The following is a 17632-nucleotide window of genomic DNA, read 5'->3' as shown; positions in this document are numbered from 1 at the left end:
GTGTGATGTAGGGTTGTACTAATTAACAAAATAATGGGATTGTTCGTTATACGCGGCGGAGCTACGGGCGTCTTCTAGTGACGTGAAGTGAGAACGTCTATTTTTATTTTGCTCTCATCTGTGATATGAGATCTCATCATTGTTGGTCGAAGTTTTTGAATAGGTCTTTGATTGTCGAGTTGTTCACACGTGGCGTCGAAGTTCTTTTATTGTTTAACTTTTTAAGGTCTATGGCAAACTATAGGTACGTAAAATAAACCGCAGAAATAGAAATATTTATCCTATTTTATTTCAAATTATACTATAATATTCATAGGTATCTTCACAACGTTTCTTTCTCTGCAGGCCTAACTACAGGTAGCTCGAGTCCAATTCTGCTGCTGGTGGATAAACAAATTATTTTTATCATTTTCCTTTACAAACTGCCAGTGACATATTTATTAATATGTAGCGTGTCGTTTAAATTATGAAAATAAAAAATTATGTCAGCGCGCGCCTGACGCCACTCCTCATTCTGCAACGCCTGTTGAAAGCCGCCACCATGTGTCACTACTCTTCGCAGTGGACAGAATCTCTTCCCCTGGTCCTCCTTGGGCCTGTTCCTGGAAAGAAGATCTCCATGCCAGTCCACCCGAACTCGTGCTTGGCGAGCCGCTTCAGTTGCCTGGCCAATTTCTCGCTCCTGATGATGACTACACCACTTCAGGCATCACTCAGTACGTGGCACGCCTTCGAGCTTTTATGGCGAAACTGTTCAAAAAAAGCCAAATCTTAATTAATATTAAAAAACGCTTTAATTAGAATTCAATATTTATGTCCAAGTTTTCAGTATTTATCTCTCACTTAACTTCTGGACAAGATATGTATACGTACGTAGATCATTATGGTGGTTTATTATCGAGTTTATCTTTATCTCACACGACTGTTGGCTCTGTCTACCCCGCAAGGGTATGTATTTATGTTATCTTTATTACGTTTAAGAGTTGTATACAGTTGTGCAAGACTATAAATAACAAAATAAGTTTAGCAAGCACGCATTTTACATACTTCTTCACCCTTTATATTTTATTTTTCTACAAAAATAGTGTATAAAACGTTTTTGTTTATAATAAATTACAACATACAACATTTCGAACATCACTTAATAATAATTTGAATAACGACACTTGATCATGTAGTTTATTGGAATTACTTCATTAAAAATTGTACGGAGCAGCTTAATATCTCCTGAACTGCTTTTTAAATCGTTCATAGTGATAGTCATCAGTCGCCCTTTCGCCTTTAGCTTTTTTCACAATTTTATCTACATTAGCGTCTATTACACTGTTTTCAGGCTTTACACTTTCAGTTTTTTCCACTCTTCTCTTCTTAGCATTATCATCAATATTAAATCTGTTATGTTGTACAAAATTCACAGCCATATTTGTAGGTACAAATTGAGATGGTCCATCCTTTTTGTTCTGTTGCTCCCAAAGAAGTTTCATTTTTGCCTCTTCTGTAGCTTCTATATTTTTTATTTTAGCATCAATCCCCAAATCTACTTCAGGGATGCCACTCAGCATTTGATTGGACAACATCTCTTCAGAACGATGAGTGGAGGAGACTCGTAAATGTTCAGGGAGAGAAAGTAAGGCAGCCTCCTCCGGGGATAAGTACTTCAATGAGTCATTATTTTCAGAGTCCTTTTGTTCATCGCTATGTCCTTCTGCAAAATAAATAACAATTAACTTGATATTACACACAGAAAAACTAGTTTGTTTATCAAGCCAATTCAGCTGTAAATGTTTTTCATACTTTTATTAATTATTAATAGAAATGAAATTTAAATAGTGAAACAATCTGAAAGTTGTGGTCCTTCTTAATGGCTCTCAGCTTCCAACTTTCAAAATTTTAGTGTTGACAGTTAGGAGCTGTGGTATAAAAAGCTAAGTATGTTTACAGATTACAAAATTTTGTGAACAAATATTCTCAATTATTATCACCTATTGACAAAATATGTAAACTAACCTTTCCGCTTAGCTAACTGCTCCTCAATATATTTCATCATTTCTTCGTCCTCATCTCGTTTGTTTGTTTCTGCTGAAAATTGAGTTCCTATGCCTGTGTCGTATGCATCATCAACTTGCTTCACTTTTCCACTCTTTAATGCTTGCATATTGACCATTCCACCAGCTTTCACTTTAAAAGGATCTTTGCATGTGACCTCCTCTTCTATAGTTATCTTCTGTCCTGTAGCTAATGCAATAATACTCACACCATTTGGCCTTTCCCTTAGTTTCTGTATTTCCTTTGCCTCTTCCAACTTTGCCAATATAACTTCCTCATCGTCAGATTCTTCTTCCTTTATTCTTTTTCTTAAATTTCTAGGCTTTTTAGGTTTAAATTTTACTTCTATGTCATCCTGGCTTTTAGATTCTTCCATCTAGATTAATTGTAGGTTACTGAAAAGACACAAAATATATAGTAAATTAAAACAATGTTGATATTTTGGATTCAGTAAAATGGTATTTTGTTTTGTCTTTAGCTTTTCCCTTCTTTACTCAGTTTGGCACAGTATGTATAGTATATTATATAGTAGTACCATATAGGTACAATTATTGTACAATTTACAATGTTTGCCAGAAGCTCAGCCAGCCTACCTATAAAAAAATACCCAGATATTTTGCCAATCTGTGAGTCAGTCTACTAGTTTCTTCAGTACCTGCACCGATCTCAGGTTCTGTAGACCTATAATTAGGCAAAAACGCACTTAATCCAATTTAATTTCTATTAAGTGTAGGTCCGTCTCGGTTACTGTCAACCCAGTAAGAAGAGAAATAGAGAATGTAGTAAGTAATACCACCACCAGCGCATGTACGTACCAACGGTTAAATTAAATACACCTTCCAGCCTAGCTTAGGTAGTTAACGTAACACAAACTAAAATATTTACTAACCAAGCATTAATTTTTTTTCACGTGTAGTTCCTGTCAGTGTCACAAACCAAATAGAGATGAAATACTTTGTTGTTGGCATAACGATCTGAGATCGATTAATCGAAAAATCGACTATGTACTTAGTACCAAAAAAATCGATATTGTATTGTAAAAAGTATTCACTACTTATATCAATACAAATACAAATATCGTTTTATATTATATATTGAATAAATATGAGTTCACAACAGTCTGTTGTGCTGGCCCCCATTAAAGGTTTCACAGTGGTATGGGAGTCAGGCTTCTTACGATTGTCAGTTACATTATTTTCCTACCGTTAGAAGTACCAGTGTAATCACAGGACGCACGTCTGAGTCAAATACTTTGAAAGTATTTTGAAGCATAGAATGGGGTTGGCAAAAAAATATGTGATGGTTTTAAAGTTGCACACACGACTATGATCAAAATTATATTAATATCCATTTTCTATTAAAGGCACGTCGAGGCCTTCCGAATAAATTACGGGCTGAGCCCTAATTGGCAGTACAATTACAAGGCGCATGCCTTATACTTTTGAGTTTCAAGTATTAAGTACAAACTACTGGATTACATACTACTACATATATACCAGGGCTCAACACCTAGTGTAGTAAATACGCACATCCCTAATTTACAAACAAACCATGAAATGAAATGAAACGTCAAACGTCAAGCAAAAGTAATCAAAACAAAAAACAAACTTTATACTTACTATCTACTATAAAAATGTGTGTACCTAGCAGTGTGAAATAATATAATGTTCTGTGATAACGTTATCAGTTCTGTTCAGTGGTAAATTATTATTTAGTAATGATATGATAAATAAGTTCAACCAAGCCTCGGCCAAAGTCAATAAAATTAAACAGTGACTTATCATCTAATCTTCAATACCCTCATATACTCAGTATAGTTGCAATAATTATTGTAACATAATCGGACTTTAAAACAAATTTTAACGAAATGAATAATATTCTACTTTTGCAATCACCACCACCAAAGTTGGAAGACGTACAGCAAAAAATATTCAGTAAAGATGCTTTAAATTTCTTAGAAGATTTGCACTCAAAATTTGACGCCGATATTGAAGAATTGTATAGAAAACGTCTTCAAAGGACAGTAGAAGCTAAATATACTGCTTTTTTAGACATCAAACAGTCTCCTGAAAGGAGAGACAAATCGTGGTCCATTGCTGAGTTACCCACAAGACTACTGTAAGTAAACTTTTAGGTTTACAAACTAATACCTTTGGCTTCTTCAAATTGTCTTCTCTAATTTTGCTAATACACAGATACTTCTTGGCCAGAAGTGAAGTCACGGGTTGACGTTTAACTGATAATGATGTGTATGAAGCAAAAAAATTATGCAGGAATTATGTCATGTTAAAGATGTACTCATTGCTACTCCAATCAAAAATATATTTCAATTTTAAATCCTTTTACTGTTATAATTTACATTCATTGTTTGTATATATGTACATAAAAGTTTGCATCATTATGCCCTTCTAAAAAAAGGCCTTCAGATCTTCACACATTTTGCAGTCCTGTGTAAGTCATCAAATGTGGTACCTGTGGTATGTCTTATATTATTTGCCCATCTTCTTCTTGTTAAACTTTCTTTCTCACTGTTCAACACCTTGGGGTTCAGTCCATGATCGATTGTGCCTTTTGTAGTTTATTCATCATGGGGCCTGTCCATTTCCACTTCATTCATCACCTTTGCATTAATATCTCAACTTCAGTTATCTTAGGTCTACTCTTTATTTTCTATTCTATGTATATATTTATGTGCATCACGGTACATAAAAAATACAAGTAGAAAAAGGGCACTACTATTTCTTATAGGTTCTTATATATATAATATAATTGCATGATCCTCTTCATGCCTCATTTACATTATTTAATAAAAAAAAATCATATGATAAATTAATATGAATGAATAAATATTATAACTTGTTAAATAAGATGAAATATTTTTATGTGCTAGAACATGTTCACAAAATTAAATAATGATCTGAGGTTTTTATTAAATCCAGGATACTTGTAGATTTCACTTCAAAAATCAACATTGTTGTGTCATAAACAATACCACAGGAGAATATTATGTGCTCAAGTCCAGAGGAGATTACAATTAATAGCTTGGTATACAGGAAAAGTGTCCTGTGAATTTATGTATGTATGTGTATACACATTAAATGTATGTGTGTTTATAACTTACACATATACATTATGTATACACATATATACATAAAATCACGCCACTTTCCCTGTAGTGGTAAACTAAAACTATATCTTTCCCTTTTACCATATTTGTTAGATTCACCATACATTTGTTTCCAGAAATCGTCATTTAGATCTCGGAGACGTGTCAGCATCCAACACGTCTCATTTTGTCGCTGCTCTCAAAGAAGATGTTCAAGGGATCCAAGTTGATTTTGACGATGGCCATTGCCCAACATGGAGGAATCAGCTTGTGGCTTACCAAAATATCAATCTTGTTGTGAATGGAAAATTACAAGGAGCCCCTCTTAATATAAGCATGTGTCCAGTGTTGATGCTTAGACCTAGAGCGTGGAACATGATAGAACATAACATTCTGGTAATAATGTAGTCTTTACTAAGATTTCTTTGAATTTCTACAAGGCCGGGGGAGTATGATTAACGTATATAAAATAAGCATTCTTTACTGACTCAAAAGCTCCGTCATTATCACATGCCTTTCCAAATTTTTATAATCTTCTTAACAGCCTAACACTACGAAACACTCTACATACAATTTATATCTTTCCCATGCATGTCGTAATAGTCGATCAAGGGAAAGGCTAATAAACTTGGGGTTCTTCTTGTAGGCGGTGGGCTAGCAACCTGTCACTATTTCAATCTCAATTCCATCATTAAGTCATGCAGCTGAACATGGCCTTTCAGTGTTATGTGTCATAACATGTTGTTTTGGCTATATTTGTCAATGCAACATTAATTAATCATGGAATTAATTGATTATATACCAATTAACACACATTATCTTTTAGATTAATGGCAAAGAAGCGATTGGACCCCTTGTTGATTTCGGCATATTGATGTACCACAATGCAAAAAAACTTTATGAAGCGAAAAGTGGCCCATACTTTTATCTCTCGAAACTCGAGGGCTCTTCTGAGGCGAAATTATGGAATGAAATATTTGTATGTACTCAAGAAAAGTTGGGTTTACCACAAGGCACTATAAAAGCATGTGTGCTGATTGAAAATATTATATCAACATTTGAACTAGAAGAAATTTTGTTTGCTTTGAAAGATCATTCTTTGGGTCTTAACTGCGGCATATGGGATTACTGCGCGTCTATAATAGCCAAATTTGGTAACAACTAATTTATCATATTTATCATTAGCTATTGCCCGCGACTAAGACTCTTATTACACTATTCGATATTCAGACTCGTCGACAGTAAGATTCGTCGAGCCTGGTCTTGCAGTCGAAATTCAGAGTCTAACCATTATTACACTATTCGTTTCAAGACTAAGATAGTCTTAGTATCGAATGTTCTAATAGCGGCTTTAGTTCGCCTTCAATCTCAATACATAAAAGCTCTGTGTTTAATACAAGGGTCAAGGTTTTATGATACCTAAGAAGGGTGAGGGGAGAAATATTTGTATACCAGTAATGTTTTAAGCCATTTGGGCCAATAATTTTTTAAGTTGGCATTCAAATCGGATGTGAGTCGTGATGCAAGTACAAATAAACAGAAATTCTAATAATAACCTAATAAGAGAACCGCCTCCAATCGACATTCTTCTTTTTTGAATTTAGTTAAGTTTCTAAAACCTTGTCCTAAGTGTAAAAAAAACTTTCCTGAAAAACCACATCAAAATCGGTTCAGCGAAACGCGAGATAATATCGATATATCGTGCAAACATTCGTGCAACAGTCACACTGAGAATCACCTATTTATACTCGTACTTTAATATTAAAAAACACATTTTTGGATTCTGTTGGTCACATAGATCTCTCACATCGATTTTTTGTTAATATTTTTAATGTAACGACATCAGTCAGTTACAATTTTATCATATGTATGGATAGAAAACTTGTAACCGTTGCTCTTTCTATGGAGAAAAGTCTAAGGATCTTTACATGTCACTCCAGGGGACCGTGAAGAGTATTTGCTGCCAGACAGGAACAAGTACGTGAACATGGATCAGCATTTCCTGAACAGTTATCTGAAGCTGGTGGTGGCGGTGTGCCACGAACGGAGCGCCCCCGCCACCGGCGGCATGGCGGCAGCCATGTTGAAACCCGGCGTCGATGGCGATAATAAAGAGTAAGCTTAGTTACCATTAAGTACGTTATCTTGTATATAAATTTCTCAATTCTACCATTAAGCCAAATAGCTGAACGAGGCCATTCAGTCTTTTCAAGACTGTTGGCTCTGTCTACCCCGCAAGGGATATAGACGTGACCATATGTATGTATGTAAAATTCTCGTGTCACAATGTTCGTTCCGTACCTACTACTCCGAAACGGCTTGACCGATTCTCATGAAATTTTGTGAGCATATTGAGTAAGTAGGTCCAGAATAGGCAAACATCTATTTTCGTACCCCTTAGTGATAAGGGTTGTCCACCCTAAACATTTATTTTTAACTAGATACTTTGTTTTAGATCGAAGCTGATAATTAATAAGATTCTGGAAGCAAAGTTGAAGGAAATTGATGCAGGCGTGGATGGTTTTATGGTTTATGATGCCCGTGTGGTGCCCTACATTAATGAGGTAATGTATAATGCCTTGTGATTCCCGCCACTTCAGAATAGGACCACTTTATTTCTTTTCCATTGATGGGTCTAAAAATAGGCTTAATAACTTGAGATTATTTTTTAAAGTGATGGGCTACTAGCAAACTGTCACTATATGAATCTCAATTCCATCATTCAGCCGAATTTGAACTTAAAAAATTATTACATTTCAATATTGTTTACCTTTATTTCACAATCTAAAGGAATGGCTTTTTGAATATTTAATAAGTTAACCTACTGTCGTTCATTCTCAAGATAATATCATCTAAACATATTTTCCGTACATTCAATCAGCCAGATGTACATATATAAACTATGATCTCTTCTCCATAAAATATTAGTATGGATGGTAAGGCAACAGGAAATGTTTAGTTATAACCTTTGCGGCATAACCTTCGGTATCTGACACTAATTCATCTTTATACTTATACAATACTTACGAATAAAAGATCCGTTCAACAATAAAAAAATATTGAAAAAAATAAATTACTTTGTAGGAAAAGTGTCTAACCGCAAAAAGAGTAATTTTAATTCACACAATTGGTTGTATTGAAATAGGAAAAAAAAGTAATGGAATGATTTATTGTACATAAACGCGTTTACCGTAATCCCGACCTTGAATAAGACCACTCTAAAAAATAAAAGTCTTCTTGTCTGCCGTGTGGTTTCCGGCACTCAGGAATAGTACCACTCCATCTCTTTCCCATGGATGTCGTAAAAGGCGAGTAAGGTATAGGCTTACAAACTTGGGATTCTTCTTGTAGGCGATAGGCTAGCAACCTATCACTTTTTGAATCTCAATTCCATTATAAAGCCATACAGCTGTACCTACGTGGTCTTTCGGTCTTTTCAAGACTGTTGGGTCTGTCTACCCTGCGAGTGATATATATACTTGATAATAAGTATGTATGTCTTATTTTAGGATTAACATCAATAGTAAACTTTTATTGCGGATATGTTGATAGGACAATTTTACTAACACTCAGTATACCACCGTGAACAACTTTGTTAGTTATGTCTGGGTCATACAAAATACTTATTCAAATCTATTATATCACATTTCATTTTCACAAATACCTATTGTTTGACTTGCAATTTATAATTATTCGCAAAGTGATGTTTCTCAGAACCCAAAATGGGGGGTGCTTCAATATAATGGGCCTACTAAGTATTAAATGTGAGCCAGCAATGACAACAAAATGCGTTCATGGGTTTAGTCTACATGTAGGTATAAGGAAGTCAAATCACCTTTATTTCAGCTGTGGAAGAGAAACGGTTCTACTCCAAACCAGATACACCGTAAAATGAAAGTGAACATCACAGCCCAGGATTTGCTGAGGATTCCCAGCGGGGGGGTGACGTCAGCTGGGTTGAAACACAACGTGGCGGTGTCCATATTGTTCATATACCATTGGCTGGCCGGCATCGGACATTTCTTCTATAGCGGAAATGTGGAGGATTCCGCCACAGCTGAGATATCCAGGAGCCAGATATGGCAATGGCTACGATTCAAGGTAAGATTCGAGTTGATTTAATTGTTGTAACTGATTTTCGCGTTGCATTATACTTGTGGCGAAATCTATACGCCACAAGTCACAAAAATAAAAAATAGAATCACGCGACGCTATGAGTCATAAATAGCGAAAAACCTAAATCGCGCAAGCAAAGATTTCACGGATTGGAGCTATATATACAACCTCCGACACAACATCGTTGGAACCGCGGCTCGCGTCGCGTGATTCTTTTATTTTTGTGACTTGTGGCGTATAGATTTCGCCACATATCTACTCTTTTTAAATAATACAAGTATTTAACGCGCACGTAATTTAGGTAAGGTACCTTTTTTGTCTCGCACATTTCGAATCATGTTACAATCACATCCGTGGTCATCGAGTGATTCGCAGTCGGAGTGAGTCTCTTTATTTAATTGTTGATTTGATAGTTATGTCTCCCTGGCGGTACCTATCAGACATATCTTTGCGACTTCGTGCTGCCGTGGTCTCCCCTGTTTCCTTCATCACCGCCCGGGGACCCTATATGAGTAAAAGCGCGCGCACGGACCCCAAACTCTTCTCTTTTAGACTACTCCAATGTTCACCAAGTAGTATCCTCAGGCGACTACTTGCTGGATCTCGTGTCTGACATTTAATTGATTTTACAATCTGCACGGGAAGGGAATACCAGACCAAGGAGGAAACATGTTTTAAAATTACATATATGATAACTCTTGTTTCGATTACAGCCTCCTCTAGAAGACGTCCCGAACAAACACGTGACACCAGCTCTGGTGGAGAAAACGGCCGCCAGTTTCGCGGCGCACGCGCACAAGAATCTCTGCCGGTCTAACGCGGAGCGCAAGCGGTTGACGGCGGCCAAATATATGAGCATGGAGCTGTTTCTCATGAGGAACCCCCCGGAATTCATCACCAGTTATCTGAACGATAACCACAAGTTCAGAACTTTGCATAATAAGGCGCTTCTTAGCAATTTGTAGCAAAAAAATATGTACACAGTTCATGTAACTACTTATAAGTAGTTTGTACGAACTGTATCACAAACACTGTCGAATATACTTATCTTGCCCGCAGCCCCGTCTGCGTAAAACATAAACTCCCGTTTTTCGCCTTTCACTTTTTATTTCGGGAAATCTTTAAATTTCGACAGTGCGATTTTTATTTAATTGGGTACCTACCTAATATTTGTAATTTGTTAAGGCTTTTATAATTGTTCCAATCAATAATAATTTTAACTAGTGATTAAATAACTAGATGGAAGAAGCTTTTATTAGAAAAATGTGGCCAAAGTAAATGTATCTAAAATAAGTTATAATAAAAAAAAAATATTCTGTGATAGAAAAAGCGTTGTCCTATACATACCTATGTTAATATATAAGCGTTGAATTTATATGTATTTGTTATCAATAAAACATGAGAAATTATATCACACGTCTTCATATTTCTGCAGTGCCAATAAAATTAATTTTAAATAGGAAAATTAATGGTTTATTTGAAATATATAATCTACAGTAATTAAGGGTTGTCTCCGATAGGTAAGATACATACATATAATCACGTCTATATCCCTTGTCAGGTTAACATAGCCAACAGTCTTGAAAATACTGATAGGCCACCTTCAGTTTTTTGGCTTACTGATATAATTGAGAGTCACATAAAGTGACAGGTTGCTAGCTCGCCTACGACAAGAATCCCAAGTTTATAAGAATGAGAAGCCTTTACGACACCCTTGAGAAGGAGATGGAGTGGTCCTATTCTTCTTTTTACTGGTTCCGGGAACCACACGGCACTAGGTAAGATAACTATTTACTAATTAATTTAAACCATTTCAAAGTGTACATTTTTTCACCTGGTCCATTGACTAATGTTAAGCGGGGATTAAAGAATATACAAAATAAAACACAATTTGTAAAGTAATATTAACATTTATCTCAAAAATATTAAATTCTTAATACGAAAGTGAACACAGCTCAAAGCTAGGTGTCGTCTCATTATTCTTTATTTTAACCTTTTAACCGCGCGAGTCGCATATATGCGACAAATATTGCCGTGCCCCTACCGCCCGTGTCGTATTTCTGCGACAGAGAATATCCATGATTTTTTTGTTCTATTATCGTCCTATTAACTTCGTGGTATAACTAAAACTATTATTGAATAGAGCTATTTATTACAACAATTACTTAAAATTATGTTTCATAGCTCTAAGCATTGAAAAAACTTAAACAAAAATAAGTAATTGGCAGCTCGGACTTTTCTTCGGTGTCTATCGCGCGTGTCGCATAAATATGACCATAGGGATGGGATACAATGCAATGCGCATTTTAAAAACAAAATAACAAACAGTTAAATAATCAGGTATAATGCATCATTCAGCATGAAATAAACAGTGTCATACGAAATAAAGTTAATTAACATATTGTCTTGTGTTACTATTTTTTTCCCTTATTATTCATAAGAAAAGTATCCCTCAGAATCTTTGTATAACGCCAACATTTGACGTTAGTTCCCATCCCTAGACGGCTATGCTTGCAACACATTTCTCTAGTTAGTCCAGCGCGGCTGTCACAAAGAATTAGTCAAAATAAGTTAGATTTCGGAAATTTTACTAATTTTCACTTAGAGATAAGCTTTTACCTTAAAGATGAATGATTGTGATACAAGAAGGCTGATTTTAAATAAAAACATAAAAAACTTTTTGACTTTTTTTTATCGATACAACGATTACTCCTCCTTATTTATTGTAGGTATTATTTTATCGATTTGTAGCTGCGCGCTAGGGGCACGACAATTGATATTTAGCCAAGCGCTTAAAAGGTTAATTCAAGACAAAGCATAACAATATTACAGAACTATTTAAAAATATACTATCACTCGTTGCATATGTGCAAATTGTACATTAGGTCTAGTGAAAACGAGCCCAGCTAGTAACTTACAACGAATATGCCTTAACAAGATAGTATGTATGTAAGGTAATAGACTTTGAACCGAACTTTGAAAGTCCCAGTTACAACTGGGCGCGTTTTTAATATCAGCTTAGCGTCAGCTTTAAGTACTTATCACAAATTGAGGTCACAATTTATTTGCAGTAAAACAGTAGTTTACTTTAGGTAAAAATCACATTTGGCTTACAAGAGGATCAAAAGAGGGGGAAACCGCGCGCCGTAGCTTAACTATGGAAAAATCGTTTTAGTTAAAAATTTATGCCATTTACAACATTCTCAGTCGTAAATAGCTTTTTTTATAATGAGAAAATACACTTAAATTACATTATGTGATAAGTTATTGATATAATTAGAATATAGTGACATAGAAAATGACTGTCTCAAACTGTGAAATCTTTTAAATCATCTAGTTTAGCACAAAAATATTTTAATGATAGAAAATACGTAACTTTTGGATAAAAAAATCTTAACCTAACAAGGATTAATTTATTATGCGTCAAAGTTAAATATTGATTACAATTACAATGTGATATAAGTTATAAGCAATTTATTATTCAGAGTACAGTTTTGATTTTATAAGTAATAAGCCTCCGCTCTACTACATTACTAAAGCCTTTTTATTTTAAAGAAGACTACAATCTGAAATATAACAAAACTATATCTATCCAACAAAATTGATAATAATTTCCATGGATATGTTAATTCATAGAAAATGAGTAATCATAACTCCTTCAAACTATAAATTTTATAGACTAATAATAGAATTTAATAGGGTTAATCATAGAATGAATGTTACTTACTACGGTTAATTATTATTTTCTGTTATCATTCAATTAAATTAAAATTTCTTTTGGAATGTCTATTATGAATATGAATAATTAGATCGACTGTGTATTTAACTCAAGGTGTACCTAGCCTTGGTTATAGTTTAGATAAAACTTCTGTGGTAATATAACCTATGACCATAGTATTGAAAATTTAATTACAGCAACATAAATGTTGCAACCCAAGCCAAATGGTCATTGGCGTTTCAAGATGCGTCCAGCTACATAGTGATCTGGCAAATATATCGATGTGTCAAAGATCAATCAATCAATACGAATTATATTTACCCGCCTGTTAGCTTAGGTCAGCGATGTCTTGTATAAGTTAAAAATACGACCAATCTTTTCGAGGTAATGTAGGTTAGGTGCCCTTGCGCTTCGCTCGGCTCGTCTTACCGGAGGCACTTCTGTGCCCCAGATTTGACGACCATTGCGATGTGGTACGATAAGTACCTATTGATACGCGCGTCAAAATTTTATTTGTCTTCTAGACATAATCATGTATACAGGTCAGTATAATCTGCATCTAATGACGAGTCATGCCTCTAGTGCACTAAGAAAATTGGACTAGGCTTCTATATAAGGCATATAATGGTTCATCTTCTCTTTGTATTCCTGCTTCTGATTTTGGGTGCCCAAATTGTATAAACAAACGTGAAGTTAGCTAGGATACGGTGCATCTTGAGTTCTGTTCCCCTCCAACTCGCTGCCTCGTCAGCGCCCGAGCGAAGTTGTTATCACGATCGCGAATGTTCGAGTTTTGTTCTTGCAGCGACAATGCAAGGGCGTGGGCCAGGGCTTCGTCTTCCGTCTGAAAAAAAATGTAGGTATAGGTAAATAACAAAAAATGAGGAGTTAAAAAGAAGCAGAATACTAACTTTGGGTCCCAGCACAAGCAAATTACTACAATATTTTTATAATCCAAATAAGTTTTGTTATTTATTGGACAAACAACATTAGACTTAAGATTACTGCAGAGTTAAAAGTATGTTATGGCATTTCTGGAAACCTATCATATCTCAATTCTATCATGCCATGCAAGTGATGGTGGGCTTCAATTGGCTCTGTCTACCCCGTACGGTCTCAAGATGTTATACATGTGTGTATAGTATGTCGAAAGCTATTACAGACATAACCAACTAAATTAAACTTAAAAAAACTTTAAAATGTTGCATACAGGACTCGCTCTGATGGGCTCAACCACTCAAATATTTTCTCGCCATACAAAATTGTTGAGTAAGTACATCTTGTGTAACTTATAAAAGTGGTAAACACTCTTAACTTTCAGTTGAAATAAACAAACAAAAAACGCTTACCATATTCCCCTGTACTTCGGAGAAGCTAGTGACAGGTGTCGCCGCTGGCGGGTTCGCGTTCACTCTGTTCTCAGCCGCTTTTAGTCGCGCCTTCGCCGCGTTCCTGAAATAAGATTTTTTTATTTACATAAACTTCCTTCCATGTAAGTCTTATACTGTAAATCCTCTTAAAAATATTTTACACATACCTTTCAACAACATTTAAGTTACTATTTTATTATAATGTTTGGATAACCATAATATCTCTAGTTAATGTTTATTCTAATAAAACCCTTTTTAGACCCAAATGTAGTGAAATTAGTAAAGTATAATGATACTAATCACTGATTCTAAGGATCTCTTTAAAGCTGGCATGATATCAAAGAATTTTTATTAACAAAGTACAAAAATCAATGAAAAGGGTTTTCTATGACATGGTACCGAGAAAAGTAGGAAAAAAAATTTAAACTTGATTTACAAAATTAAGAATGAGATTTAGTAACAAGATGGAAAAGGAGATACTAACGCAGCCTGCCTTCTCTTCGCTGCTAGTTTCCCCTCACAGGCGTGGTCGGTTGTGTGCCGGTGTTTCAAGCAGTAGTTGAGTGAGCACTCACTGCAAACCAGAGGCACCATCTCCTTCGTCTTGCAGCCTTTGTGCGAACATCTGTTGGTGAACACCTGGAACAATGACAAAATATACAATTAATATGAAACCTTTAAGGAAGAACAGGGTAGGCATACATTAAAATCTGTAATTGAGAAAATTTTCAATTACTCAAACACATTTTTAAAAGTCAATTGATGTGTGTATAAAAGTTTTTCAGTGTCTTGTATCAAAGATATAATCAAAGGAATATTTGCAACTTATTATTTCTTTGATTGTGAATAGAAAGTTGTCATTAGCCAATAGGTAGACTGATAAGAAAAAAAAATATGCAAATAACCTTTTTCCTTCTCTCTCTTGCTGGGTCCGAGGTACATTGATTGTCAATGTGCGCGCTTACTGCCACATCTGGAGGCTCCCCTCGGCGGCCTGGGACCGGAGCTCCACATAATGGGCATACAGGAACTTGTACATCACGAGTGTTAGGCTCAGGACAGTCATGTTTGGCATATGCAAAATGATCGGAGCTGAAAATTATAATAGTTTATCAATTTGTTAAGCTGTTGATTCAGTTCATAATCTAGCTGTCACATTAATTGCTCTTATCGATATATTTTTTTGCTCAAAATCTGAACTACCTTGAGATATTGTGAACAAAAACAGATTAAGTTTTCCTAAGTTTAAAATGCTAAACGAGAACTCACCAAAAGACTTCACTACAAGCACCACATTTCATAGGCAGGAAATCTGTAAAGAATTAAAAAAATGAGGGTGAAATCACCAAAAAACCTTAACAATAAAAATCAAAATTAACCACATGCATGAAAAGTGGGAAAAAGATTACAATTGGAATATTGATTTACATGATCTTACCCAATTTATTACAAGCTTGATAGGAACAATTCTTTCCAATATGAGGAAACTCCATACTGTATCGCAAATGTTTTATTCTGTACGTTTCAAAGATTACACTTCAATTACACAGCAATGACGTTGAATCATGTCTATATACCAATTTAAGCGACAATTATTCGTCATTCACAATAGTGATCAAGCAAAAATTGAAGATTCAAGCTTGTCGAATTACAAACTATGACGAAATTACTACGAAACATGAATGGATGACAATGACATACTATACATAGTACAATTTCTTTGCAATGGCCAAGCAATGGCAATGACTGACACATAAACGAAATGACATAACAAGTCATTTCGGGGGTTTCGGGCTGCGGGGCCTCAACTCAACAGCTGATAAATGAATATCTTGACATTGACAAGTAACAACTCTTTACGCACTTTTTCATAGACAAGGAAATGAAAGCTTATGTAGGAAGACTTACAGGAGTGATTTGATTACACTACCCAACAAAATTGAAGTTAAGGAGAGCAACAGAGACCAGAGTATGATATTCTAGGTAAAACGACCACGCTTAATTCGAATCTGAGCTTAGAATTTTGCCTAGACGTCAGGTTTTTTTTTTTTTTTTTTGTTTATTAATTGTACAATTTGTTACAGAAAAAATAAAAAACCGAGATATAAAATAGCAAGAAATCATTGTAATTAATAAAAAATAAACACATAAAATTATTAATAATGTATATAATCTATTCTAAAGTTGTTTTTCCCTTTGAATGTGGAGATTTTCTTTTATATTCGCAATCTGATTCTCTTGTAAGGAACCAACAGTAATCGCCCATCATTGCGGAGTCCCATCGACCCTGATATCTTTTTTCCATCGTAAGAATGTCTTGATGAAATCTTTCACCCATCTCATCACTCACAGCTCCCAAATTTTCGGGGAAGAAACTTAGATGTGAGTGCAAAAAATGAATTTTCAGCGACATTCTACAGCCCATTTTTTGGTAGCTTTTCAGCAGATTTTCTATAAGTTCTTTATAGTTTTCTGCTTTTCTATTCCCTAAGAAGTTTGTGACCACATTTTGAAATGACTTCCAAGCTTGTAATTCGGTGTCATTTAACTTTTTCTCGAAGTCTTCATCTTTCATCAGTTTTCTTATTTGCGGACCCACAAAAATACCCTCTTTCAGTTTAGCGTCACTCAATTTAGGAAAAACGCTTTTTAAATATAGAAAAGCAGTACTTTCTTTGTTCAGAGCTTTTACAAAATTTTTTATTAGTCCCAACTTGATATGAAGAGGGGGCAGAAGAACATTTTTGGGATCAACAAGTGGCACAAATTTTATATTTTCTTTTCCTGGTTCAAAAGAATCTCTATTAGGCCATTCTTTGACAATGTAATGCTTTTGAGTTGCTCTGCTGTCCCAGAGACAAAGGAAGCAACAAAATTTGGTAAAACCTCCCTGAAGACCCAGTAACAAAGCTATGACCTTTAAATCTCCACATAGCTGCCATTTATAACGATCATAGTTTATAGATCTAAGGATAAGGGACATATTTTCGTAATTTTCCTTCATATTATAAGCGTAAGCTACAGGAATCGATGGTTTTGTATTTCCGTTGTGCAACAAAACCGCCTTAAGACTCGATTTAGAGGAATCTATAAACAATCTCCACTCATTGGGCTGATGAGAAATATTTAAATTTTCTATTAGTTTATCTGGATCTGTACAAAAGCAGACATTGTTTTCAGAAGTAAAAAACGTAGACAAATGTTTGTTACGATCTCTAAACACACTTTTTTTTGTTTCTTTTGCTAATAAATTCCATTGTTGTAACCTGGAGCCCA

At 35.0% G+C, this 17632-nt stretch overlaps 3 protein-coding genes across 5 annotated transcripts; 1 reads left to right on the top strand and 2 right to left on the bottom strand.

Moving 5' to 3' along the window:
- Nucleotides 1-267: 267 nt before the first annotated feature.
- On the bottom strand, nucleotides 268-3037 carry LOC106135566 (splicing factor C9orf78). 3 transcript variants are annotated; one of them, XR_009657313.1, is made up of 4 exons: nucleotides 2862-2998; nucleotides 2008-2441; nucleotides 874-1705; nucleotides 268-750 (listed from the first exon to the last, which is right to left on the bottom strand). XR_009657313.1 is itself a non-coding variant. In XM_013335915.2 (3 exons), exons 2-3 carry the CDS (start codon nucleotides 2420-2422, stop codon nucleotides 1218-1220), a joined length of 903 nt encoding a protein of 300 aa, XP_013191369.1. In that variant the 5' UTR covers nucleotides 2423-2441; nucleotides 2936-3037; the 3' UTR covers nucleotides 268-1217. The 3 variants fall into 3 exon arrangements, 2 of the variants coding, with proteins under 2 accessions (XP_013191369.1, XP_013191368.1); XM_013335915.2 differs by having other exon boundaries at nucleotides 268-1705; nucleotides 2936-3037; XM_013335914.2 differs by having other exon boundaries at nucleotides 268-1705.
- Nucleotides 3038-3600: 563 nt separating this feature from the next.
- On the top strand, nucleotides 3601-11809 carry LOC106135610 (malate synthase). Its single transcript, XM_013335966.2, has 7 exons — nucleotides 3601-4164; nucleotides 5290-5548; nucleotides 5979-6306; nucleotides 7093-7267; nucleotides 7608-7716; nucleotides 8999-9253; nucleotides 9982-11809. The coding sequence occupies exons 1-7, from the start codon at nucleotides 3914-3916 to the stop codon at nucleotides 10231-10233; spliced, it is 1629 nt and encodes a 542-aa protein (XP_013191420.1). The 5' UTR covers nucleotides 3601-3913; the 3' UTR covers nucleotides 10234-11809.
- Nucleotides 11810-12068: 259 nt separating this feature from the next.
- On the bottom strand, nucleotides 12069-16056 carry LOC106135561 (AN1-type zinc finger protein 2A). The gene is made up of 6 exons (XM_013335908.2): nucleotides 15795-16056; nucleotides 15626-15668; nucleotides 15262-15448; nucleotides 14841-14995; nucleotides 14336-14438; nucleotides 12069-13830 (listed from the first exon to the last, which is right to left on the bottom strand). Exons 1-6 carry the CDS (start codon nucleotides 15847-15849, stop codon nucleotides 13684-13686), a joined length of 690 nt encoding a protein of 229 aa, XP_013191362.1. The 5' UTR covers nucleotides 15850-16056; the 3' UTR covers nucleotides 12069-13683.
- Between the last annotated feature and the right edge of the window lie 1576 nt (nucleotides 16057-17632).

The sequence above is a fragment of the Amyelois transitella genome, chromosome 21, assembly GCF_032362555.1.
Source record: "Amyelois transitella isolate CPQ chromosome 21, ilAmyTran1.1, whole genome shotgun sequence".
NCBI classification, from domain to species: Eukaryota; Metazoa; Arthropoda; class Insecta; order Lepidoptera; family Pyralidae; genus Amyelois; species Amyelois transitella.
The sequence above is the reverse complement of the archived record's forward strand: the minus strand, read 5'-3'. Positions and strand labels throughout refer to the sequence as shown.